The 27,383-nt window shown below is 38.9% G+C and overlaps 1 protein-coding gene across 2 annotated transcripts in view; it reads left to right on the top strand.

Moving 5' to 3' along the window:
- Positions 1-27,383, top strand: part of MTMR3 (myotubularin related protein 3) — a 142,863-nt gene that overhangs the window by 78,914 nt on the left and 36,566 nt on the right. For both annotated transcript variants that reach the window (XM_025399068.1, XM_025399069.1), the window contains exons 3-7: positions 6,890-6,976; positions 14,670-14,759; positions 15,169-15,285; positions 23,842-23,924; positions 26,884-27,050. In XM_025399068.1, coding sequence (XP_025254853.1) covers positions 6,974-6,976; positions 14,670-14,759; positions 15,169-15,285; positions 23,842-23,924; positions 26,884-27,050 — 460 coding nt within the window. In that variant the 5' untranslated portion in view covers positions 6,890-6,973. The remainder of the gene's footprint in view (positions 1-6,889; positions 6,977-14,669; positions 14,760-15,168; positions 15,286-23,841; positions 23,925-26,883; positions 27,051-27,383) is intronic.

Genomic DNA, 27,383 nt, shown 5'->3' with positions numbered 1-27,383 from the left:
CAAAGAGGCTGCACTGTTTCACATTCTCACCAGCAGTGTATGATATTACTTGTTTACTTTTTACACCTGTATCTTAAAAATTCACTGAGCGCATGCATTATTAGTATAACTAAAAAGTTTAAGTATTACACTGCTTATCAGACTAAACAGTAATGACTCAATTTCTTCCTTTTGTGCTGTTGGTATAACTACCACTGTGGGGTTCACATTTTGCAAGTCAGGTGCTATAATGAACCCTGAATATTTCCTAAGGGTTGGTCACATCTGCTATTTGTAGTGTTTTTTTGTTTGTTGTTTTACATAATACCCAGACTGGTCTAATGCTCTTTCTAGTTTTAAAAGGAACCTTTAGCAAGTACTTGATTCTGAGTGGTTGCACAGTTTCCTGTGATCTTGGCTTTTTCTTATGGATTTGAAATTCCTATAGCAATTTTAACTTTTCTCAGATACTTAAAGCACTTCCTCTTACTTTCAGCTATGTTAACTATTTTCTTATCTCCTCTGGACTGTAAATTCTTTAATCTCCCTTTGCTGCCACATCCCGGCCTCTACCTAAACGTATACACCAGGATATATTTCACATACTTAGGCTTTTATCTGTACTGCCTCCATTCTAAATCAAGCCACTAGTCTCTTACTGTAATTGTCTCCTAGTTCTCTTCTTCATTCTTTTTCTCTTTTAATCCATTCACCCCACATCAACCAGGGTGATCTTAAAATCAAATCATGTCACTCTGCTATTTAAAACCTGTCAATGGCTCCCTGTCGTATTTGGACTGTATTTTAAACTTACTATTCACGTGATCTTTTCCTTGTACATTTCTCCAGCTTCAAGTTGTGCCACTCTTCTTTCTGATTCAGTACAGTTTAGCTACAATGGTTTCCTCCTCTTAGTTCTTCAAAATTATCAAGGTCTTTCCTGTCTGAGGAACACATGCAGTTCTGTATGTTAGAAACTGGCCTTGCCCCACAGAGTAGTCTTTTCTGATCACTTTACCTAAAGTAGGTCTTTGGTACCCCCAATCCCCAGTCCCTGTCTCAGCATCCCATTTGTTTACTTTATCACATTTAGCACAATTTGTAATTATTACCATCTTTTTCTGTCTTCTGCAGTGGTATATAAGTCGAATTAATGCAGAGCTAACACCGTGTCATACTGTGTAACACATAGTAGATTATTGGTAAATTTTGACTGACTGAAGGGCAGAACATCATTTTACAGTCTATTTGTTATAGAAATGGAAGGCCTTATTTCTGGGTGAAGACTTTGTTTAAATTGAGACTTTTAATGCCAAATGGCAAATCTCTGTCTTGGTATTTCTGTACTCATTAAAAAATTAGAGTAGGCCAGGTGTGGTGGCTCACGCCCTTTCGGAGGCCAATGCAGGCAGATCACTTGAGGCCAGAAATTCAAGACCAGCCTGGCCAACATGGAGAAACCCTGTCTCTACTAAAAATACAAAAATTAGCCAGGCATGGTGGCACATGCGTGTAATCCCAGCTACTTGAGAGGCTGAGACACCAGAATCACTTGAACTCGGGAGGCAGAGGTTGCAGTGAGCTGAGATCGCACCACTGCACTCCAGCCTGAGTGATAGACGAGACTCTGTCTCAAAAACAAAGCGAAACAAATTAGATTCGACTGGGAAGGTAGCTTATGTGTGTGTGTGTGTGTGTGTATGTGTGTGTGTGTGTATATATATATATATAATGTGACTGCAGATTGAGAGTTTATTTTGTAATTGGAATTTGATTTCTAGTTCAGTGTCACTGCAGATGAATACATTTTAGTTGGGACATCTGGGATACTTGTGAGTTTTTCTCTGAAAAACTGAAGGACATAGCAGTGCATATTGATAGGCTTACTATATAAACAATGGTTTTATGACAGCTTAAACTCTGACTCTTTAATTCTTCAATAACTGGAGGTTTTGAGATAGAAGAATTGCCATTATGGTTAAAAAAACACTTTATTATGTGAAAATTTCAAATATATTAAAGTAGAGAAAATCGTTTAATAAATCTCCATTAACTTATCTCACTGGTCTTTGAAAGTTACCAAGTCATGACCCATCTTATTTCAGAGGTACTCCTACTCATTCTGCCTACTCCTTGGTATATAACTTTATGTATTTTATAATTATTTTAAAAAACCCATCACCACACACAAAAACCTATAACCACACTAACATTGTCAATCATATAGAAAATTAATAATTCCTTAATATCATCAGATATTTAGTATGTGGTCAGATTTCCCTAATAGATGGCTCAACTTATACTTTGAATAAGGATCCAAATAAGATCTATATATTGTAGTTGGTTGACATGGTCACTTAAGTCTCTCTTAATTCTGTAGGTTTCCCTTCTATGTCGATCTTTTGTTTTGCTATTTACTTAAAGAATAGGGGTTATTTTCCTGTAGTTTTCCATAGACTAGATTATTATTTGCATTTTATATTTCATTAGCAGTTGTAAAATAATACTACCAAATTCTGTCGTCTTTGTATATTAGGTAGAATTCTTCCCTCATCAACTACTTGATTCTATACTAGCTCATTTTGTGTAAGAAAGGCAGGATAAATACTTGATTCTTTTCCCTTACTTGCTGGTTTTCAAAAATAAAAGGTTAGTTCCTTAACATCTTCCACTGGTGACTTGTAGGGGAGTGTGTGTGTGTCTGTGTGTGTGTTTGTGAGAGAGAATATTTCTTCATGAACTCATATTTAAACAAACCCAATCCATTGCATTTAACCATTTTTGCTCAAATTGTTTCCTTTTTAGCTAGTGAGTCTCTTCAGATTGACTCCCAATTATTTTTGACTTACCCTCAGTAGTCTTTTATATGTTTCTTACTTTCCGGTTTAATATGATGTTTCAGAATCAAATTGTACATTTTCTGTTCTAGACCTGGAATTGGCTATGTTTTTTTTCAGATGCCCCATCTCCTTTTGAAGTGGGAATTAGTCTTTAGGGACCATAGTCTAGGGGCTTAGAATGCTCATTGCTGCTGGGTTGATACTGTAACTTTTTTGCAGCAGGTTTTATTTTATTTTATTTTATTTTATTTTATTTTATGAAGAGTTTGATTATATTGTTACTCTTCACCTTGGGGGGGTGTGTGGGTGTGTGTGTGTGTGCGTGCACGCGCGTGCGCGGGCGTGCACAGATGCACATGTTTTTTAGAGACATGGTCTTGCTCTGTCACTCAGGCTGGAATGCAGTAGCATAATCATAGCTCACTGCAGCCTTGAACTCTTGGGCTCAAGGGATCCTTCCACATCGGCCTCCCAGGTAGCTAGGACTACAGGTGTGTACAACCATCTAATTTTTTAAAAAAATTTTTTCAGTAGAGACAGCCTTGCTGTGTTGCCCAGACTGGCCTTGAACTCTTGGGCTCAAGCTATCTTCCTGTCCTGGCCTCCCAAAGTGCTAGGATTATGAGTGAGCCACTGCACATGGCCTCTGTAGTTTTTTTTTTTTTTTTTGGAACTGTAAGTCACATCACATAAAATCCACCCTTTTAAAGTATACAATTCAGTGGTTTTTAGTATAGTCATAATGTTGTAGAACCATTACCATTACCTAATTCCAAACATTTCATCATCCTACAAAGGTACCTTGTACCCATTAGCAGCCACTCCCTATTCTTCCCTCAACCTAGCTCCTGGCAACCACTAATCTGCTTTCTGTCTCTGTGGATTTACCTTTTCTGGACATCTCATAAAAATGGAATCAAACAATATATGGCCTTTTGTACCCCAGGTTCTTTCACTTATCATAATGTTTTCATCCATGTTGTGTCATATATCAGTATTTTATTCCATTTTATTGTTGGCTAACTCCGTTGTGTATACATTTTGTGTGTGTGTGTGTGTGTGTATTTTTTGTTTATCCATTCACATTGTGTTTGTCCATTCATTGATTGATGCATATTTGGATTGTTTGCACTTTTGGCCATCAGGAATAATGCTGTTGTGAACATTTGTGTACAAGTATTTATGTGGACATACATTTTTAGTTCTCTTAGGTATATACCCAGGAGTGGAACTGGTGGGACATACGATGACTCTGCAACTTTTTTGGGAACTGCCAAACTTTTCCTCAGAGGTTGTACCACTTTACATTCCTGCCAGCAGTGTATGGGGGTTTCACCTTCACATTCCACCTACATCTGACAGTAGTATCTTCCTCACTGGAGTTATATTTTGTTATTTAATAGTTTTGCAAAATGCATTAAATTTACTTCCATTTAAATTGTTTAAGGTACAGCAGTTTGAGTGTATCTATGATGCTATCTTTAGAAATTTTATTCTAAAACACAAATACCTTTTATAAAATTTTAGGACAGTTTTTAAAAAATAATTCAGTGTGTTTCTTTTTTGAAAAAGTTCTTTATAACAGTATCCAGTTCTTTTAATAAGGTCATACCCTCAAATTTTGCCTTTGCCCTTCTCCTTTTTAATTAACTCCAACAGGTGCCTTTTTGCACATCTTTACCTATCTAAAATAGCACTCTGTTACGCCATCACCAAACCCTGCTTTATTTTCTTTCCAGCAGTTGCCTACTGCCTAACATTAGTTATCTGTTTCTAATGAGAAAGACCAAAAATAAAATTAAGTTCCATGAATTTTTGTTCACAATGGTCTCCCCAAAGTCTACAACAGTGCATGGAGTGTAGTAAATATTGAATAATACTGAATAAATATTTATTGAAAAGAATTAATAAATAAGATGATTTTGCATTAGTTTCAGTTCTTGAGCTAGGCCAAATCACAAAAGTTAGGCTTGGTTTGAAGAGGGGTAAGAATGATGACTCCAACTTGGTTTGTTACTGAACCGTAAGATTCTTCCTATTCCTTCCAGCCTCTAAAAAATGGCATACCCAAAACCCCTGTCCTTAGTCATCTTTACCCTCTCCATTTATACTTGCTCCTGCGTTTGGCTTTAATGCCATTCACACACTGATGTCTCCCATTTATGTTTATATCTCTAGACTCTATCTTCTTGATCTCCAGTCTGGTTTAACTAGCACTTTACTTGGCATCTTTGTTTAGATATCTGACAGGTTCTCAAACACAATGTGTCTAAAATGGAAACTTTTAATTTCTTGTTCCTTGTCCGTGGAGCTGTCTCTGCATGGCATGAGAAGAATCAATTTTTCTCACAATGCCCTTCATCAATAAATAGAAAATCCTTGCTTCTGGTTGCTGACACGAAAAGCTTGACTTCTCTTTTTCTGTCCTATTTAATTCATCAACTCAAACCCTGTGGGCAGTATTTTCAAAGTATATCCAGAATCAGTGACATCTCACCACTTCTATCTCTACTACCTTTTCATTGCTATATTTTCTCTTGCTGGGATTGATGCCTTCTAATAGGTCTTCCTTTGCCCCTTACCCCCAGTAGCCTTGACTATTCCCTTGCCCAACAGCCAAAATGATTTTTTTGTTTTTGTTTTTTTTTCGAGACAGAGTCTCACACTGTCGCCTGGGCTAGATGTGCAGCGGTGCAATCTCAGCTTACTGCAACCTCCACCTCCCAGGTTCATGTTACTCTCCTGCCTTAGCCTCCTGAGTAGCTGGGACTACAGGCACATACCACCATGCCCTGCTAAGTTTTTGTATTTTTAGTAGAGACAGGGTTTCACTATGTTGGCCAAGCTGGTCTCGAACTCCTGACCTCATGATCTGCCTGCCTTGGCCTCCCAAAGTGCTGAGATTACAGGCATGAGCCACCATGCCCAGCCCAAAATGATTCTTTAAGTCATCTCCTGCCAGTCCTCTGCTCAAAACGCCTCAACACGATTTGGGCCTGCTACTGCTTTGATGTTCTCTGTTCCCTTGCTTACATTGCCCTTGAAAGAGTTTTATGCTGCACATTGAAGCCCAAGCTCCCTGAAATATCCTGTTACAGAAGCTTAGCAAACTAGAAATGTTGGTTTTGCATGAGACTGTTCAAAGAAAAGAGCAACTTACTTACTCTTTGTATAAGCCTATCTTTGGGTTTCTCGTTGGGTATTCTTTACTCCTTTTTTGTTCTTTATAAAACCAGGTAAAGATATTAGTACAGATTATAAGTTTTTAGAAGAACGTAGAATATTTGGGTAATAAGGCAAATTTATTTTTCCTATTTTGCTCATAAGTCAGTTTGGTTTCCTCAGATAAGGGATCCATTTTGAATTTAGAGATAACCGCAAAAACATCCTAAAATACTACAAGAATAATGATTTTGCATTTGCAGGTTGACTTTATTTTTTTGAGACAAGGTTTTGCTCTGTTGCCCAGGCTAGAGTGCGGTGGTGTAATCACAGCACACTGCAGCCCTGACCTTCCAGGCTCAGTTAATCTCCCACCTCAGCCTCCTGAGTAGCTGGGACTACAGGCATGTGCTGCCATGACCAGCTTTTAAAAATTTATTGATTTATTTTATTTTATTTTTTTAGAGACCGAGTTTCACTCTGTTGCCCAGGCTGGTCTTGAATTCCTGAGCTCAGGCCATCTGCCTCAGCCTTCCAAAGTGCTGGGATTAGAGGCATAAGCCACCTTGCCTGGCCTGCAGGTTGATTTTAATTGTTGCTTTATTCATCAAAGTTTTATGATATTTTTTGTTTTACTATGAACATTAGGAATGTTAGCCTTTGATACTGTTTTTGCAGAAACAGGTTAAGACTAACAGGATTTTTACAGAGGAATTGTCAAATTGGGATTTGACTAGTAGGAATTGGCTGGGTGATAATCAACTTTTTCTTGGCTGACTCTGATCAGCTTCTTAGACCTGCGTGTATATATAATACCTTTATTAGGATATGGCCGATTAGGGGAAAAACTATTGCCAATTTTGCCTTCCCCCTCCCTTTTTTTTTCTTTTTTTCCCCCACCCTCAAAGACCTCACCATAAGGGAAAGAAGAGAGCCTTGTTGGACACTGAAGAAGGGACGGGGATTTCTTCTCCTAATCTGGGCCTCCTGTCATGGTAAGTACAAGCAAATAAGAGTAAAAAAAACAAAACAAAACAAACAAAAAAAACCTCTGTCCTGACAATTAAGTGAACACTAATAAATTCATACTTACCCATTTTTGTTTTTGTAAGAAATTATTTTTTTCTTTCCCAGATCTCATCTCCTTTCTTTTCTTGTTTACTTAGTGGTAATAATTACAGAATACTCCAATATACAGAGCAGTTTCATTTCTATTAACTTTAATCCTGTGAGCTAGATATTGTCTCTTATTTTTCAGTCAGCAAGCAAATGGAATCAAGACTAAAACATACAGTTCTTGGACTCCAGGTTTTTAATTCCTTTTCTAGGAAGTAGCATGTAGTGAAAACTTTGTATATGTGTGTGTGTGTTTGTAGACAAATTGTAAGATGGTAATCTGCATATTTTAAAAATGTTTTAAATTGACAAATTATGTATGTATTGTGTAAAACATAATGTTTTGAAATATATATATACCTTGTAGAATGGCAAAATCAAGCTAATTAACGTATGTATTACTTCACATAGCATATATGCTTTATGAATTCATGGAAGCAATTCCCTACCTTCCCTGTTCTGTCTCTTTAAGGCAATATTTTGATCCCATAGTAGGTGGAGCAGCCCTGCACACCCCCTCCTGTATCTTTAACCAGAAAGAGAATTTAATGGACAATTTAATGACTTACGGGCCATTTTGGGGCCCAGCTCAAGCAGAGAAGATGGAACAGCGAGCCAGCCACATTTTCATCAATCCCGAGGAAATGTAAACAGTGCTTCAAGGCTTGAAAAAGAAATGGTCCTCTGTAATATTGTCCTTCTTCTACCTTGTGATGTTTCCTAGATCCAAACTCTGTTTTATGCTGATGCACAGAGAAGGAATTGAAAAGGCTATGTTAATTTCAAGCTTCATTAGGGATGTATGGAAAATGCATTTCAAAATTAAAAAAACAAACTAGTTGTGCAGAAATGTCATATTAAAAGGAAGAGAAAGGTAACTGCCCTTATCTTAAAGGCATGCCAGTTTTTTCTTAGTTTGTGGGCATTACAACTTTATGATTTATCTTATACCTAAACATTGAACTTTTTCTGTTGTTTCTTCATTATACTTTATTGGTTTTCCCACAGAGTTTTCAATGAATTGAAAAAGTGCTTGTTTAGTATTTCAGCCAGTGCTAATGAATAAACAAATGATGGGCTTATGAAAGCAGCTCTGTTCTGTATTGAGGGTTTGTCCTTCATTGTATACCACACAGCTAGTAACAGTGTGGTCCTCTTCCTGGTGCTGCTGGGCTCTCCATGGTGCGTAGCAGAAAGTCTTCCTGGTGTTGTCCCTGGCCTGATGCTGTAGACAATGCTCGGGAGTTGCTTCTGTGTGTACTAGTTGGGGAGTAGCATGGCAATGTATGTATCTTTTGTTTTTGTTTAATTTCTCATAAAGTAATGTTGTAACAAGTTTTTACAAATCCTCATTTATAATTCTACCGTCAGAACCCATGGTTGTATTCCTTTATCTTTTCTCTTGAGACAGAGTTGCTCTGTTGCCCAGGCTGGAGTGCAGTGGTGCAATATCGGCTCACTGCAACCTCAGCCTACTGGGTTCAAGCGATTCTTGTGCCTCGGCCTCTTGAGTAGCTGGAATTTACAGGCGCCTGCCACCATGCTTGGCTAATTTTTGTATTTTCAGTAGAGTTGGGGTTTTGCCATGTTGGCCAGGCTGGTCTCGAACTCCTGACCTCAGGTGATCTGCCCGCCTCAGCCTCCCAAAGTGCTGTGATTACAGGCGTGAGCTACCACGCCCCGTCGATTATATTCCTTTCTAACTAGTTCATGTCTCATATATATGTTTTATATAGTTAGAATGATACAATAATTTTCTATTTTGCTTGTTTCACTTAATGAATTAAACATTCTCCCATGTTGATTCTTTGGATTCCTAATGATTATTTTACTAGCTGTAAAACGTTCTGCAAGTTGTTGGACCATTGATTTTAATTATACTATATTGTAGCATTTAGAGTGTATGTCCTTAATCCTTAGTTTTTGTATAGATAATTCAGAAGCATTGAACATTATTTTTGTTTTTAATGTAAACCCCTGTACTAATTTGAGAGTAACATTTCCCCCTGTCTTTTATACTCTTAAAGGTTCTTAAATGAGATTGGAGTCTTTGAGAGGTTAAGCATTAGCAAAATATATTTTCATGTTTTATTGTGGAAAATCTGAAGCCTATGCAGAAAGAAAAGTACAGTGCATTCATATACACATCATTCAGCTGCAGTAATCATAAATTCATGACTATTCTTGTATTTGACTTCTTTTACCCTTACCCCTTTGGCAGTAATCCCAAGCATTTTATCAAGGGAAATGCATTGTTTGTCTTTTAATACCAGTCTTAAGAATATGACTGGAAATGACAGTAGGACTGGTAATTATTTTCACTTCTATGCTTTGCAAACACGAACACTAGATATAAATTCAGTTAGTAGGATTAATTGACTGGTCATCAGTCTCTCCTTCCCATGTACTGTATTTTTTTGAAATGGAGTTTCGCTCTTGTTGTCCAGGCTGGAATGCAATGGCGTGATCTTGGCTCACTACAACCTCCCCCACCTAGTTACAAGCGATTCTCCTGCCTCAGCCTCCTGAGTAGCTGAGATTACAGGCGCCTGCCACCACGCCCAGCTAATTTTTGTATTTTAGTAGAGACGGGGTTTCACCATGTTTGTCAGGCTGGTCTTGAACTCCTGACCTCAGGTGATCCATCTGTCTCAGTCTCCCAAAGTGCTGGGATTGCAGGCGTGAACCACCACACCCGGCCCTTCCCATGTACTTTAAATATTTATCTCTATGGTTGACTTCTGCTCTGAGGCATGTACTTTCCTCTCCTAGCTGCATAATTTAGCCAGTAGCAGAAACTAGTCTGGAACTGTGGTGACTGGCCCTTTTTCAGTATTTTGTGAATGACCCCACTGACTTTATGGAGGTGGATGGAGACTGCGAAGTGCCAGATGCCACAATGCCTGGTGTTCCTCAGCAGTACCAGGAAATTAATGACATGGAATACATCTCTAAAGTTACTGCTTATAGCCTAGGATAAATTTGTTTCCAAATCTGTTACCAGGCCAACATTTCCCAGTTTGTTTCCTTCTAACTTCTCACCTTATTAACCATCTCAAGTTTGGCCTTCTTCACCTATGAAACTCACAGAAACTATAATAAATTCAGGCTAATTCAACTGTGAAATTCAACTGTTCAGCCACATGGGATCACCAGTCCCCTAGATTCAGTGAGTCCTAATGTTAATTCCTTTTGGAATAAATGTATTTTTGTGTACAAGGGGAGAAAAGTTCTGAAGTTTTACAGGTAATGTGAACTGAGACAATAGCTTTTAAAAAGAACATTTGTTTGATTTATGAAAAATAGGTATTTCATTCTTGCCTTGCTGGCCTAATTTTCAGTTGTTTTATGTTGAAAATCATCCATTTTCAGTTTTCAGTAGCTATTTTGGTGATATATATTGGTCTGGATTAGCACCCTGGTGAGTGTGCCAGCAAGAGTGAATAGGTAAATGGCTTCTTTTTGTTCTTTACAAGCCTGCTACGTTATTTCAATTCTGTGCTAAAAGTCAGCAGAAAACTAGGTCAGGGAATCACTTAAAGATTAATAATGGGTACCTCTGTAAAATGACCTTACAGAGAATAAAAGTCTAGGTCTTATGAATTTATGTGAGGTAAAAAGCTAGTTAATGTGATGCTGAGAAGATAGGTTAAAAGTATACTTTTATGTAAGATTTTTGCTCCCCTCCATGTTTATATAGCATTTCCTTACTATCCCATATTGGTTTATGAGAAAAATCTCCCTAAATTCAAGATTCTTCACATCTTTAATTTTGTCTCTTTTTTTGGAGACTGTATCTCACTCTGTCACCCAGGCTGGGGAGCAGTGGTGCAATCATGGCTCGTCTTTCATAGATAGCACTAGGAGAATGGTTTTAGGAAAAACCTGACTTTTGGACTGAAGCAGCTTTAATTGGTATTTAGTGTTAGAGTATAGTAGACAAGCAGCTCTGATGGTTTCCAGACCTCTTTTTACATTCGTAAATTATTGAGGTACCTCCAGGAGGGTTTGTTTATGTGGGTTATGTCTATTTATACCATATTAGAAAATAAAACTGAGAAATCTTTAAAATGCTCATAAATTCATTTAAAAGTAACAACAAGCCAATTATGGTAGCATAAATAACATTTTTTGATGAAAAATATTTTTTCCTCATCCAAAGATAATTAGTTTTAGCGTTAACATTTTTGCAAATCTCTTTAATATTTGGCTTAATAGATGACAGGTGAATTCTCATATTAACTTCGGCATTTAGTGTGTTACAATGTTTTCTTTGAAATATAGGAAGAAAATGCAGCCTCAGGCAGATACGTAGTTAGAAAAGTAGTTACAAAAGGGAAGAGTATTTTCAGTTTTCCCAGATAATTTATATTTTTCTTTAATACTTGACAAGTGGTGTGTTTTTTTGTTTGTTTTTGACACAAGGTCTTGCTCTGTTGCCCAGGCTTGAGTGTAGTGGCACAATCACAGCTCACTGTACTCTCTACCTCCTCAGGTGCAGGTGATCCTCCCACCTCAGCCTCTTCAGTATCTGGGACTACAGGCATGTGCCTCTGTGCCCATCTAATTTCTCTGTTTTTTGTAGAGTTGGGGTTTCACCGTGTTGCCCAGGCTGGTCTTGAACTCCTGGGCTCAAGCGATCTGCCCACTGTAGCCCCCCAAAGTGCTGAGATTACAGGTATAAGCCACGGTGCCTGGCCAGTGGTGGTTTTTTAAAGGTTAGTTGCAGTATAGAATCTGAAACCATATCGGTGAACTTTTTGTATTATATTACATTAAAACCGTTGGTCTGTCTTGCACTTCGAGTGAATCTTTATTCACGTATGATTTTTGTAACATCATGCATTGGTCATTAGGAAAATAATGGGTTCATTCATTGAGGCAGATCTTCAAAAGTTGACATATTTTATTATAGTGTGTATGTTTTTTTAAAATCACACTTGGTAATACCTCCACTTTAAAGATAAAAGTCCTAAGTACTGGGAAGCTATAAAGTTCATGGAGATGAGAGGTTTTCCAAAATCTAATTTTTGCACAAAAGCTTAATTATTGGCAACTAATACTATCTTTTGTTGTTATTGTTTTTTTCCTAATACTATCTTTTGGAAAAAAGGCCTGCCAGATGTCCAAGTCTGTATTACATAGTTTTTCCATCAGTTGTTCTTCCAATTAAGAATGATATTCAGTGAAAAAAATGGCTAATTCATCTCTTAATTGAAGCATTTGCACAAGTGCTTTACCTCTTGACACCATAATACTGCACCGTGCATCAGAGGTGTTTTACTTGTATTTCCTCTGTAAAAAAGACTTCTACTTAATGGTCAGGATTTAATAAATAGAATTTATAATATTTCCTTGTTTTATCAAGGTCATTCGTATGAAATTGGTACCACTGCCTCAGTTGTGCTAAGGTACCAGCAGTTTTACCTACCAGTTATTTTTTGTACTATTAGTATAGATGTCAGTACGGTGAAGAAAGGCAATAATATCATATTATTGGGAAGGTTTTGATCTCGCAGGGCCCTTGTAAGCATCTCAGAGTCTGTGGACTTCATTTTGAGAATTTTGCTAGTGTAGAGTATTACCATTTTATGATTATGGTTGCTGTTAGTAAAACCTTAAGTGTTGTTTATAGATAAGAGGAAAAACTTTTTGGGGGAGGATTTATAAAATTATTGGAATTGTGTTAAGTAGTATATACAGAAGCAGCCAGTAACCACTGGTTATAATTCTTAATGCTGTCAGTTGAACATGATGTGGCTTTTGCTCTTTTAAAAATTGCTGTGTGGGGCTGGGTTTGATGGCTCACACCTGTAATCCCAGCACTTTGGGAGGCTAAGGTGGGAGGATCACTTGAGCCCAGGAGTTTGAGACCAACCTGGGCAATATAACGAGACCTTTTCTCTACTGAAAATAAAATTAGTCTGGCATGGTGGTGGGTGCCTGTGGTCCCAGATACCTGAGAGGCTGAGGCTGGAGGATCACTTGAGCCCAGGAGTTGGAGGTTACAGTTAGCTGTGATTGTGCTACTGCACTCCAACACGAGTGACAGAGCAAAACCCTGACTTAAAAAAAAAAAAATTGCTGTGTAAACAGATTCTATTATAATTTAGTCAGGCTTTCTAATAGATGACATTTTTCTCATGTCTTCCTATACCATAAAAATTCGTAATGCCGGCCGGGCGCGGTGGCTCAAGCCTGTAATCCCAGCACTTTGGGAGGCCGAGACGGGCGGATCACGAGGTCAGAAGATCGAGACCATCCTGGCTAACACGGTGAAACCCCGTCTCTACTAAAAAAATACAAAAAACTAGCCCGGCGAGGTGGCGGCGCCTGTAGTCCCAGCTACTCGGGAGGCTGAGGCAGGAGAACGGCCGGAACCCGGGAGGCGGAGCTTGCAGTGAGCTGAGATCCGGCCACTGCATTCCAGCCTGGGCGACAGAGCCAGACTCCGTCTCAAAAAAAAAAAAAAAAAAAAAAAAAAAATTCGTAATGCAAAAGATTACTTTTTAATACAAATTATAATTCAATTCACATGCATCTAGATGAGAATTTATTGCTGCTGCTTTTGAAATTGTCTTATCAGAAATACATTTTGTAATATAAGGCAGAATAAATGAAGGATAGTCTTTCAAATATTTTCAACTTGGGAAATTCAGTTCTTAAGCTTACTTTTTCTTAGAAATTGTTTTCAAGCTTTCTATTATGAAAATTTCACATATAACCAGAGTAGACACAATGATAGAGATAATGAACTCTCACCCAGTTTTATGAATTATTAATTCATAGGTAGTCCTGTTTCACTTACGTCCCACTTCTTCCTTACTCCCGCCCCAATTATTTTGAAGCAAATTTCAAATGTCACCTTTCATTTTTAAATATTTCAGTATGTATCTCTCAAATAATTTAAGATTGTAACTTAAAGAGAAAAAAGCATTATATCTTGGTTTCTCTTAAAAGTATTGTGGGGCTGGGCACAGTGGCTCAGGTCTGTTATCCCAGCACTTTGGGAGGCTGAGGCAGCTATATCACCTGAGGCCAGGAGTTGGAGACTAGCCTGACTAACATGGCAAAACCCCGTCTCTACAGAAAATAGTAGCCAGGTGTTGTGGGGCACACCTGCAGTCCCAACTACTCAGGAAGCTGAGGCAGGAGAATTGCCTGAACCTGGGAGGCCGAGGTTGCAATGAGCCGAGATTACACCACCACACTAACTGTGCACTACACTACCAGTGCACCACTGCCTGGGTGACAGAGTGAGACTCTGTCTTTAAAAAAAAAAAAAAAAAAGAAGAAGAAGAAATGTATTAACAAACCTGTTAGTGCCTAAAAGAAATATTCTAAACTCTGACTTTTTTTTTTCTTTTTTTGCATTAATGTGCTTTCAGACCAGTTGTACCTAATATAATGGATAAAAAACTTTTTAAGATCAGTATTGTTTCCTTGAGCTTTTCTGCCTGTTCACCTTGGTCTTCGTACTTTCATTGTGATTATACTAGCAGACATGGCAGAAAAACCAAATATGGATGATTAGAAGCTTTGAAATTATTTTAAGGTTTTGGACTTTTCCAGGATGAAGAGACTCGGCACAGCCTTGAGTGCATCCAGGCCAATCAGATCTTTCCCAGGAAGCAGCTGATCCGGGAGGATGAGAATCTTCAGGTAATTATAGGCCACTTTTAAATATAAAATATTTATTTAGCATTAACTGTATAGCAGAGTTAATGGATTGAAGTGTAATGTACTAGGTAGATAGATAGATAGATAGATAGATAGAAAGAAATGCAAGCTGGAAAACATCTCATTTTAGCCAGACTTATTTCCTGGGAATCCACTGTTTAAGATGATCTTCTCTGTATCATTCCTTTATTAGTTCAGAATTTGAATAACTAGATATATTTGAATTAGGTGGGTATAAACCCATCCTCTTTAGGTTCCTTGTCTACTTACGTGCTGTGTTTTCAACTTCAGTGGCAGAGGATTTACCATCCATTCAGCCAACTAATGTTTGAAGCCTTTTTTTTTTTTTTTAACTGCTTCAGAACTCTAAAGGGTTTCTTTCATCTCGAAGGTTCCCTTCCTTGAACTTCATGGAGAGAGCACAGAGTTTGTGGGCCGTGCCGAGGATGCCATCATTGCCCTTTCCAATTACAGACTTCACATCAAGTTCAAGGAGTCTCTTGTTAATGTAAGTGATTACCAACTGTTCTCCCTCTAAGGTAGATGGAGAAAGGAAGTCAAATTTAATGCTCTCAGAGAGAGGCGAGGCATACAGAATTGGGAGTGAAAGCATTATGTGCTCTGCTTTTCTCACTTAATTTAGCACTCAAGGAACACTAGGTCAGCAAGCAACTCTTATGCTTGATTTAAAATGATGTGTGTAGTTGTCAGCTGAGGTGTCCATTGTTTAGTTAACAGTGAATGATTTGCACTAGGTAATGCTGTATCATTAAGCTTTATAAAGGTGTAAAGGCTGAATAGGCTTTTATTCCTCAATCTTTAGTAGTTACCAACTGCCTCAGTTGAGGTAATTCCCTGGGCCTTAATGTCAAATGATGAGATGTACTTTGAGCTCACTGCAGACTCATTACAGCATGAAGTTACTCTAATGACTCCTTGGTGGTATAAGTGTAGATGTTAAGTATAATGTTTATTTGCATAATGGACTATGTATTACTGAAGAAAAGGAAGGCTCTTGATTCTCAAGAGTACATTTACTCTTTTCAGTTATGAATGTCCTCTCAGTGAACTGGTTCTTTCAGTGCTCTGCTATCATTAGTCTTAAATGAAAGCAACAAAGGCCTGAAAATTACTTACTTACAGCAAATGCCTTCTTCCTTCTTTACTTGCCAGTGTTGTGGCTTTCTACACTCCACTTCCAGCACAGAGAAGTGTGTATTATGACACGTTAAAACAGCTCGGAACTGTAATTCCATGCAGACTGTGTTTTGGGTTCATTTTGGGATTCTTTGAAATCTATTGTTCATTTGTTTTACTCAGCAATTAAAGAAAAGCTCAGTGGCTGTCTTTTTTTTTTTTTTTTGGTAGTCGACATTTTTTACTTGTTACTGTCATTGTTTTTTGTAGTTAAGCATTTATGTCCAAGAGCAGTTTTGGCCTGAATCCCTTCTGGCTTCTAGATTTGGGCCGTGATTATAGCAGTTACATCAGTTTCTATCAGCTAAAGATACACACCAGATTCATTAAGGAAAGAGCCAATGCTGTTCTTTCATACTATGTAGCACTCTGTTCAGAAGGGTCCACTTGGATTTGAGTAGTCGTAATGGGGAGGGGAAAGGGGTTCTGGAAACACCTATAAAATCCCAGCAACTGAGAATTCCCCACCAGCTACTGTGGAAGTAATGATAGTAATGTTCAGTAGAACTGTCCAGTTTAACTTTGTGTTCTTTCAGTGTTTGAATTGCTGGAATTATAATTAAATTGCATGTGAGAATGATAGTTTTATATCATTGCATTTTTTCATATACTGTATTTATCAGTTTATTGGTTGATGGCCAAGTATTTCAGAGACTATTTTTAGAACTGTTTGAGAATAAGGTCTGCCGGAAAGAAAGCATGAAACTGATCATGTCATTCATCAGCTTAAAGCCCTTCAGTGTTTCTTCACTGCTTCTATGATGAAGATCAAATTATTTAGCATGGCATGAAGCTGTTTGTGATCCTTGGTCCCTGCAATGTTGTCAGCTTTCCTCCTTTCCCCATTTTCACGTTTTTTTACTTGTAAAAGCAGCCTCCTTGTACTCTTCAGCCATACCCTCATATCTCTGTATTCCCTTTTCTGCCCAGAAACTTCTATTCATCTGTCAAAATTCAGTTCAGGTGATAACTTCTGTGAAGCCTTTCTTAGTCCCAGTTCCCTCTATGAACGTTAATTACACTCTTTGCTTTGTCTTTATCTTGTACATTCTTTTATAACATTTACCAATTAGGTTGTAATTTTTGGTTAATTCTTTGTATCTTTAAGATCCAGCATGTCTCTTGGTGCCACAATATTCACTAAATATTCAATGAATTGAAGTTAATGTGGGTTTGAAGTGGGCATTAGAACCTTTTCCCCCTTTGGCGTTTAAAGCTTATTTTAAAACAAGACATATCTGTGTGAATAGGCTGTGTCTTAATTGTCTCTAAGGATAGCTGGGTGAGTAGGTTGTTGACTGGAATTGCTGATCCCCCATTGTGATTGAGAGATAATGCTTAAGGAAACTTGCCGCTGTTCTTTCTTTTGATCCATTTTCTTAACCTGAAAGTGTTTTTTCTGTTAGCATCGTAACCCTTTAAAGCATAGAGCCTACATGTTACTTAAAAAGCCCAGGGTAGGCCGGGTGCAGTGATGCACGCCTGTAATCCAGCACTTTGGGAGGCTGAGGCGGGCGGATCACCTGAGGTTGGGAGTTCGAGACCAGCCTGGCCAAAATGGTGAAACCCCATCTCTACTAAAACTACAAAAATTAGCTGGGCATGGTGGCATGTGCTATTCAGGAAGCTGAGGTAGGAGAATCGCTTAGACCCAGGAGGTGGAGGTTGCAATGAGCCGAGATTACGCCACTGCACTCCAGCCTGGATGACAGAGGGAGACTCTGTCAAAAACGACAACAACAAAACCCGACAAAAACCCCAAGGTAATGACTTTGTACAGAAAAATGGTGTAAAAGTATTTTGGCATTGCAGTGACTTAAATTTCAGATTGAGAGAGACTAGAACTCCTCCATAAAAATTAATATATCACAGCTAGTACTAAGAGATTCCTGAAACCTGAAATCTGGAGGTACTTAGGAAACAAGGATTCCTCCTGCATCAGGTCCTGGATGGAGATCAGACAGTTGGTAGTGGTCTTTCCTTTCCTTTCTCAGCAAATAAGTGTTTCAATAAAATGTTAGATCAGGAGGCTCTCTTTAAAGGTTATTTTATCTATATCAAACACATTTAAACCATCAAAGCCCAAACGTACCAGTATATGTTGTGGCATGCCCCAGTTTGCATCATTTTGTATGCTTAAATCAAAATACTTAGCACTTTAGAAAATGACTTACCATCATGTTTTAAATAGCTACCTGATATCATGTATTCTCTTTTAATTTCACAGCACATTGAGTAAAATGTGTCTGTAGGTTTTGATACCATAAACATAATTACTTTAATTCACACATTCACTGAATATCAAGTTCCAGTTCCTGTGGTAAAGAATCTCTGTAGTAGTTTGTGTGTAGCACTTAAGGTATAAACTGCTCCTATTCTGTGCTTTTCCCAAATTATTATTACATATTTACAGACGTAGTTCTTTGAAGCTTAGATAATTTATAAACAAGTTAAAGTGTTCAAGTGGAATTCATGAACATTTAAAAGTGTGTGTGTGTGTGTGTAATTTAATAGACTCTTTCTCAATCTGCTGCTTCTGAAATCCCAGTAAGTAGCATGAAAATTCTAGGCGGTTGCTGCACCTGTGCTTGGAGCTAATTGATTTTGAGTGTTAGATGCTCACTTTGCAAATCAGCAGAATGTTTCCCCTCTGCATGAGTCCTTTTCCTCTTACTGGACCAAATTCTAGTTGTATGCTACTATGAGAACAATTTGTAGGGTAAGGAAAAAGCCCTATAGTTTATACATAAGCAGATGGAATTGTGACCTTCAAAAAAATGTAGAACAAGTTTCTATTAGAAATAATTTGTAAAATCAACACTAGTATTTTTTTCTTTCACTTTTTTTTTGGAGACGGAGTTTCACTCTGTCGCCCAGACTGGGGTGCGGTAGCACAGTCTAGGCTCACTGCAGCCTTAGCCTCCTGGGCTCAGGTTATCCTCCCACCTCAGCCTCTCAAAGTGTTTGGACTACAGGCATTAGCCACCACACCCTGCTGCGAAGGAGGTTATTGTTAATACTTAATGCACTTTTATATAGCATTCATATAATAGTGGGAGCCTCCGAAAGCAGTGCTGGAGGCTTGTAATTTGTCAAAGGTGAACAACAGAGTTTGAGTCTTAAACCAGTGACAGTCTTTTGCTGGTTAGTGGATTTTTGGTTGTTGTTTTCTGAAACAGGGTCTTGCTCTGTCGCCCAGGCTGGAGTGCAGTGGCGCCATCATGGCCCACTGCAGCCTCAACTTCCTGTGCTTAGGTGATCCTCCCACCTCAACCTTCTGAGTAGCTGGGTCTACAGACACGTGCCACCATGTTCAGTTAATTTAATTTTATTTTTTGTAGAGATGTCTGTGTTGCCCAGGCTGGTTTCAAACTCCTGGGCTCAAGCAGTCCACCCACCTTGGCCTCCCAAAGTGCTGGGATTACAGATGTGAGCCGCTGCACCCAATTTTTTGTTTTATTTTATTATTTTATTTCATTTTTTTAATCTTTTTTTTTTATGTTATGTTATATTATTGTAGTGACAGGGTTTCACCATGTTGCCCAGGCTGGTCTTGAACTCCTGGGCTCAAGCGATCCTCCTGCCTGAGCCTACCAAAGTGCTGGGATTATAGGTGTAAGCCGTTGTGCCTGGCCCTGATTAGTTTTTAAATGAAAAGATTTTGTGCCCAGATATTCCACTTTATTACTGATTTTAGATTTAGATCCATTTTTACTCTGTTACTGGCATTTTAACTTCAGGTGTACAAGTACAAGATTAGTACTTCCCATTCAGGCTATAAAAAGGGTGTTTGTTTTTAAAAAGGTAGAAATTATCCCACACTAAATTCTGGTGTTTAAAAATAATGCACATGTATGCACACACACCCAGAATGAGTTGAGGAGGTAAATATAGTAGGGTATGATGGCATCAGATCCCTCTGAAATGTGACAGTACTTTGGACATAACCTGTGCATGTCTGTTAAGTTTTTAAACTGCGGCTCTTCTGCTTTTGTTTTTTTTTTTTTGGATTGATGCTCTTAAGGGTGTTAGTGTCTGTGATGTAACTTTTGGCTTTTTGAGGAATTGGTTGTAGCACTGAATGTGTTTGATGCATTGTTTGAGCCTGAGTTTGGTGAAATTTATATTAGGAAAAGCATTGTAAAGTGAGATTGTGTTACCTGGCAGGTGGAGATAGAGGAGAGAGGAGCAAAAAGAAAATGAGTTGTTACAAGACATTGAATCAGTAGGTTTGAGGGATTTGAAAGTGAGTTTATCTTGCTACTGTGTTACAAAAAGAATTGCATCTGAGGAGTTTTGATTTAAACTCTATTTTTCTCTTGAAGATCCCTGGTGGAGAAGCTACTTATTTGTGCAAGAAGAACTAAAGTACAGCTCATATGGAAGAGAAGTCCAAGTGTAGGGGAAGAAAGAAAGGCACACCATGTGTGGTGGAAGGAGCCCAGGCTGGAGGACAGACACGGATTCTGGTCCTGACTTTACTCTACTATACTAGCTTATAGTGTAGTAGTTTAACCTTCCTGGGCTGTAAAGTGGACTGGCTCTTGAATCTGTAATTTGCTTTTGAGTTTGAATGTAGGGTATCTCTAGTTATAGAAATGGTAAGAGATCATTTTCTTACATGAGGAAATTTGAACCTAAAGCAATGCAGTGGGCCTTAAGAAAGTAGGGAAACAGTATGTTTTGGATGGAGGTATGAACAGGAGAAGGCCAATTCTGCCTTTTAGAAAAGGCATGATGGACTGGGCGCAGTGGCTCACACCTGTAATCCCAGAACTTTGGGAGGCCGAGGCAGGTGGATCACCTGAGGTCAGGGGTTCGAGACCAGCCTGGCCAAATGGCGAAACCCCATCTCTACTAAAAATACAAAAAATTAGCTGGGTGTGGTAGCAGGTGCCTGTGATCTCAGCTACTCAGGAGGCTGAGGCAGGGAGAATAGCTTGAACCTGGGAGGTGGAGGTTGCGGTGGACTGAGATTGCACCGTTGCGCTCCAGCCTGGGCAATAGTAACAAGACTGTCTCAAAAAGAAAAAAGGCAGTCTGTGGACGGAGCACTGAAGGGAAACAATGGAGTAGAAAGGAGAAGAAAAGGGAGACATTTGTTATAAAAATCATGTGTTTCTCTTTTATAGGTCCCTATTCTTGCTGCATATTAAACTTTCCTGCTTGTGACAATCTGCATGAATATTAAAATCTGTTCTCCATATCTGTGACTTGTATACACATGGTTGATTTTGGTGACTTGCTAGTGTCTGCAATCTGATTTCAACCCATAGAACCAACATTTTAATTCTTCTTTCTTAAATTTACGTTGTTAAAATACAGAAAAAATATATGTGTATATATTGCCTGAATTTTAGGTAGCCAATGTTTTGCATGCTCTGAGATACTTTATTAAGTTTGGGCACAGGCCATTGGGCTCTGATTTAGTAATAAGGATGTAAAACTTACTTGTTCTTTGTAGCAACGTAGCAAAGGCTAATCCATTTCCCCCAGCAGCTGCTAAGGGCATTAGCTGGTTTTCATGTCTTCTGTCCATAAAGTCAGTCAGTTGCAGGGGACTTGGGATGCAGGTGACTGCTGTAGGAGCAGCCTCTTCATGTGGATTTGTAAAGCTCACTCTAATCCTATCCCAGACTCTTCCTAGACCCCATGCCTGAGATTTCCTTAGTTGTAACTGAGGTTCAGAAAGCAGAGGCTGATGGCACATGGGAATGCTGGAGGCTTGCCCAATGAAGCCGGCAAAATTTTAATTGGTAACATTTTAGAAAATTGAGATTAGAACTCACGCCTTTTAATTGCCGGTGTGCAGCCACATTTTGGGGGGATATATAGGGAGTAGGGTAGTTAGCAGGAGTATATACAAAATGCAGTAAGTGTCTGTTACAGGCTACCTAGAGGACTGGCCTCAGAACAAAGCAATATTGTCTTCTAATCTCTATCTTCTTAATCTCAATATTTCTTCTTTATAGTGTATCTCTGATAAATTGTAGGTTTTTTTTTTTTTTCCCTTCTTAGATGCACAGGTCTCGGAAGAAGTCTTAGTTGCATCAGTTGCAGTTTCTCACAGCACCTTGGGTTTAAGGATGTAAACAAAAACAGAGGGCCAAAAGCTCCTTTTGTTCTCAGAACACAGGCAAGATTTTTTTTTTTTTGAGATGGAGTTTCGCTCTTGTTGCCCAGGCTGGCGTGCAATGGTGTGATCTCAGCTTACCGCAGTCTCCGCCTCTGGGATTCAAGTGATTCTCCTGCCCCAGCCTCTGGAGTAGCTGGGATTACAGGCATGTGCCACCACACCCGGATAAGTTTGTATTTTTAGTAGAGATGGGGTTTCTCCATGTTGATCAGGCTGGTCTCAAACTCCCGACCTCAGGTGATCTGCCCACCTCAGCCTCCCAAAGTGTTTGGCATTACAGGCGTGAGCCACCGCGTCCAGCCAAGATTTCTTAGTCTTTCTCTGACCCCCAGTCCTATTACATTTGTAAGGGAATTTTTGTAGACTGTAGACTTAAAAGCAAGAAGACTTTAGTCCTAAGGTAGAAACTCCCAGTCATTTATGTGAGTAATATTATTTTGCTTTCTTCTCTTCTTTAACCCCTGCCCCAGTTTGTTTCTTTGTCCATCACTGGGCTTCTTTTTGATCCCTGCATCCTCATTCTGAGAGTTTTCTGCTGACTGGCAGCTCCGTGGTGGGGCAGAGTTTGCAGGAAGCTTGTTCCTGAAACTGGCTCAACTAACACGAGGGCCAGCCTGTGCAGACAGCACTCTTGTTCCTGTCTGCATTGGAGGAGACTGCCCTCCTCTTTGCATACTAAACACAAGTTGTTGGAATGCTATTTGCAACTCCCAGAGCCACATTTTGGCTAGGCTTGATACACTGTAAGAGGCAAATGGCCCACTCCTTTTTCAAGGAGTAAAAGTATTCACTATTATTTTACCAGGTTTGCCTTGAAAGCCTAGAAATTGCTTTTTGAAGCCAAGGGTTGAATTAGGATGATTTGAGGGATAGGAGGAGGATCCTCATATTGTCCTGAAGATTTGGCACCCTGTCTAGATGCTTTTGCTTCTATCTGTCTCCCTTCTATCTGCTGTTATACATAATCCTGTGTCCAGTAGAGTTTGCAGACCAGATTGGCAAGGAGGAACCATTCCAGCTTGTTCAAACCTCAAGCCCCATTTTGCAAACAGGGCTCCTAACTGATCTTTTGAAGCAAATCTGACATTGTTATAGTTTTAGCGTCTTTGATCAATGTATGGCCTTCTCCCTCCTTTTTGATACCTTTTGGATCTATTCTACTTAGTAGAGAGCCTGGCCAGAAGCTATTACCCCATTGTCTTCACTGTGCAATCCACAGTCAGCTTAGAACTCTAGTCTTTTTCAGGAGCCTCATTGGCTGACACTAAAGCCATAAGCCCACTCTGTCATTTGGGGCAAACAGTAGTTTCCCACTGGTGTTCTGATCTGTAGTTCTTTTCTATAAGCAAGAAAAGATTACTCTTCTGGCTCTCTTCAGCTTCTGTGTCATTGCATCATTGCAAATCATAGTCAGTTATAGCATCTAAAAGTAGTACTCTGATCTTGTGAATTCAGTGCCTGAGAGATATATTCTCCCCTTCTTCCAAAGGTGGTGCCACCTCTTTGTTGCCTTCATGCTATGACATGACTTGAGACCACTGATGTAGAGATAAAGGGAAGTCCTAATTCACTTTGTAGTAAATAACTTGAGTACTGTTGATGCAGATAAGTTTGAAGTTCTATTTTTGTTGCTTTCCCTTATAGATCTTTTTAATTAGTCTTGTTGGACACATTGAAGAACTCCAGGGTCAAAGCCTTTTTGACTGAGAGGACTTCATGTTTTAATTGCAGGTTCCATTACAGCTTATAGAAAGTGTTGAATGCCGAGATATCTTTCAGCTTCATTTGACTTGCAAAGACTGCAAAGTTATCAGGTATGTGGTATGTTTGTGTTGCTGTTTAGTGTGGAAAATATTTTTTAAAGAATGGGTCCATTATTTGGTAACTTAGTAAAATACCTTTTGATGATTAACGTCATTAGGAATATTTTCTGAGTAGTTTTTGCCTGAAATATTTTATCTGTAGGATGTGTACTTTGCTATGTTGAAAGATGTTTTTTTTAAAAAAAAAATTTGGAAATAATTTTATATTTACAAAAGTAAAAATACTAAAAAGAATATCAGTACACCATTTACCCAAATTCACTTGTTAACATTTTACTATTTGCTTTATTATTTGCAGAGGCCTGGGGTGTGTGTGTGTGTGTGTGTGTGTGTGTGTGTGTGTGTGTGAGAGAGATTCTTTTTCTGAACAGATTGAGAGTAAGTTACATAATCATGGCTCTTAATCCCAAAATACTTTAGTGTGCTTTCCTAATAATAGGGATATTTTCTTACATAACCATAGCATCATCAATTTTCAAGTTTACATTGATAATACATATATCCAGTCTACTATACATGTTCCAGTTTTGTCAGTTCACCTAATGACCTACTGGTATTTTTTTTATAGCGTTCTCCCTCACCTCATTCAGTACAGGATCCAGTCTAGGTCATATATTGCATTTAGCTGCCATGACTCTGTAGCCTTCTTTAATCTGGAACATTTTGTTTTTGTTTTTGTTTGTTTTTGAGACAGAGTCTTGCTCTGTCGCTCAGGCTGGAGTGCAGTGGCACGATCTCAGCTCACTGCAACCTCCGCCTCCTGGGTTCAAGCGATTCTCCTGCCTCAGCCTCCTGAGTAGCTGGGATTATAGGCGTGTGCCACCACACCTGGCTAATTTTTTGTATTTTTAGTAGAGACGGAGTTTCACCGTGTTGGCCAGGCTGGTCTTGAACTCTGACTTCATGATCTGCCCGTTTTGGCTTCCCAAAGTGCTGGGATTACAGGCATGAGCCACCATACCCGCCCAAACTGGAACGTTTTCTACAGCCTTACTTTCTTTTATGACGTTCACATTTTGCAGAATACAGTCTTTTGTTTTAATGGAATACTTCTCATTTTGTGTTTGTCCAGTGTTCCCTCAATTAAATTGAGGTTATGTTTTCTCAACTGGAATACTGTATGTATGATGTCACGTGCTTTTCAGGGTATTGTATTACATCTGGAAGTACCGTGTCCACATATCCTTCACTGGTGATGTTAATTTTGATTATTCCAGTCGAGATGTCACCTGGTTTCTCTATAATTGCTGCATTTTCTCTCTGGCAACTAAAAACAGTCTGGGGGCGCACTTTGAAACAATGCGAATGTCCCTGCTTCTCATAAAAATTTCTCCATAAGTTTAGCATTCTTTGATGATTTTTATCTGCTCTTAACTATAATGGTTGCAGGCTGGGTGCGGTGGCTCACGCCTGTAATCCTAGCACTTTGGGAGGCCTAGGTGGGTGGATCACTTGAGGTCAGGAGTTCGAGACCAGCCTGACCAACATGGCAAAGCCCCGTCTCTACTAAAAATACAAAAATTAGCTGGGTGTGGTGGTGCATGCCTGTAGTCCCAGCTATTCGGGAGTCTGAGGCAGAAGAATTGCTTGAACCTGGGAGGCAGAGGTTGCAGTGAGCTGAGATCAAGCCACTGTACTCTAGCCTGGGTGACAGAACAAGACTCCGTCTGAAAAACCAAAAACCAAAAACCAACAACGATGCCTGAAATGCATTTTTAAATTTAATAGCCCTAGAGGTCTTAAATTCCACAAGTTTTTACTGCATTCCTCTGACCTTTTCTGGGGTGTCAGTAAACATTATGTGTGGGTATATTGATAAGCCACCGTGATTGGGACGAGGGAGAGGTTTAAGTGACCCCTTGGTTTTAAGACAGATATTTAAATTGCTTTTTAGTCAGTGAGATTTTGCTTATTTTTTTATAGATACTGGCTACACCACTCAGTTTAAGAAGGTAGTTGCTTATTAATTAATTTTTAACATTGCATTCAAAAAGGCCAAATATTTAAACAAATCTTTATTTTTATTTATTTTCTTGAGACAAGGCCTCACTCTGTTGCCCAAGCTGGAGTGCAGTGGTGTGATCTTGGCTCACTGCAAACTCTACCTCCCTGGTTCAAGCGATTCTTGTGCCTCAGCCTTCTGAGTAGCTGGGATTACAGGTGCATGCCACCACAGCTGGCTAATATTTTTGTATTTTTATTAGAGACGGGAGTTTTGCCATTTTAGCCAGGCTGGTCTCGAACTCCTGACCTCAAGTGATCTGCCCGTTTTGGTCTCCCAAAGTGCTGGGATTACAGGCATGAGCCACTGAACCCAGCCTAAACTCATCTTTAATAAATTAGTTTTCAGTAATTATTTTAACTCCTTAGTTGTATATACTGAAAATTGCAGTTGACAGTAGAATTGTTTTGTTCTCTACATGGTCATAGTTGAAAGTTTCAGTGCAGTCTGTCTTTTGGATCTGATTTGGCCTAATAGCTAAATATTGAAATTACTCCCTAACTGGCTAAAAATAATGCTGTGGTTTTTTGTTTGTTTGTTTTAAACTTGTGCTAATATGTTACTACAAAACAAAAAGGATTTTTCTAAACACATTTTTTATGAGGGACAACCATACAACTTTCATGGAAGAAGTAGAATGAAGCTCCACTCGAAAGAGAATAGCTGCCATTTTTCTGTAATAATTGTCATTAATAAATCTTAGAAGAGATTTCATTAGTCTAAAAAAATAGGTTTTCCACATGGTTAGCTTCCTTCTTTGGACATTTTGGTCCATTGGCTAACATTTGTTTTTCTTATAAGTGATAATGAGCATGCGAATGACTGCCTGCCTCAGATGCTTTCTTGACTGTGGTTCCCACTTCGAGTGGGCATTCTTGAAATAATGGCTTTTCTTACATTTCACTTCAACTGTCTGATTATATCCATACTTGTTTGGCTTTACAAAAGGTGTCAGTTTTCAACTTTTGAGCAGTGTCAAGAGTGGCTGAAGAGACTGAACAATGCAATCCGACCACCTGCTAAAATAGAAGATCTCTTCTCATTTGCATACCATGCTTGGTGCATGGAGGTCTATGCCAGTGAAAAGGAGCAACATGGAGACCTGTGCAGACCAGGTACGCCTTTCAGAAATGTGCAAATGGCCAGGGGCTTTATCAAGCTACTGATGGAGGTACTTTTAACATGAAATGGGACACCTAAGCATTGATATATTCAATCAGTGTATATTTTAGGGAGCACCTAGCATGTGCGCAGCATTCTTCTAAGCTTAATAGAACTTCTTTTCTGCCTTCCAGGGGAAGGGAAGAACACTAGAAGGCATCACAATCTATTGGGCCTAAAAACAGCTCAACTATAATAAGGTTTTATGAATATTATGGAAGCCTAATAGAAGGGAGCCATGAGTTTTGTATACATGTGTGGGAAGACTTCACATTTAAACTGGCTTT

This window comes from Theropithecus gelada, chromosome 10, assembly GCF_003255815.1.
Source record: "Theropithecus gelada isolate Dixy chromosome 10, Tgel_1.0, whole genome shotgun sequence".
Lineage (NCBI taxonomy): Eukaryota > Metazoa > Chordata > Mammalia > Primates > Cercopithecidae > Theropithecus > Theropithecus gelada.
This window is presented reverse-complemented; position numbering and strand designations above follow the sequence as displayed.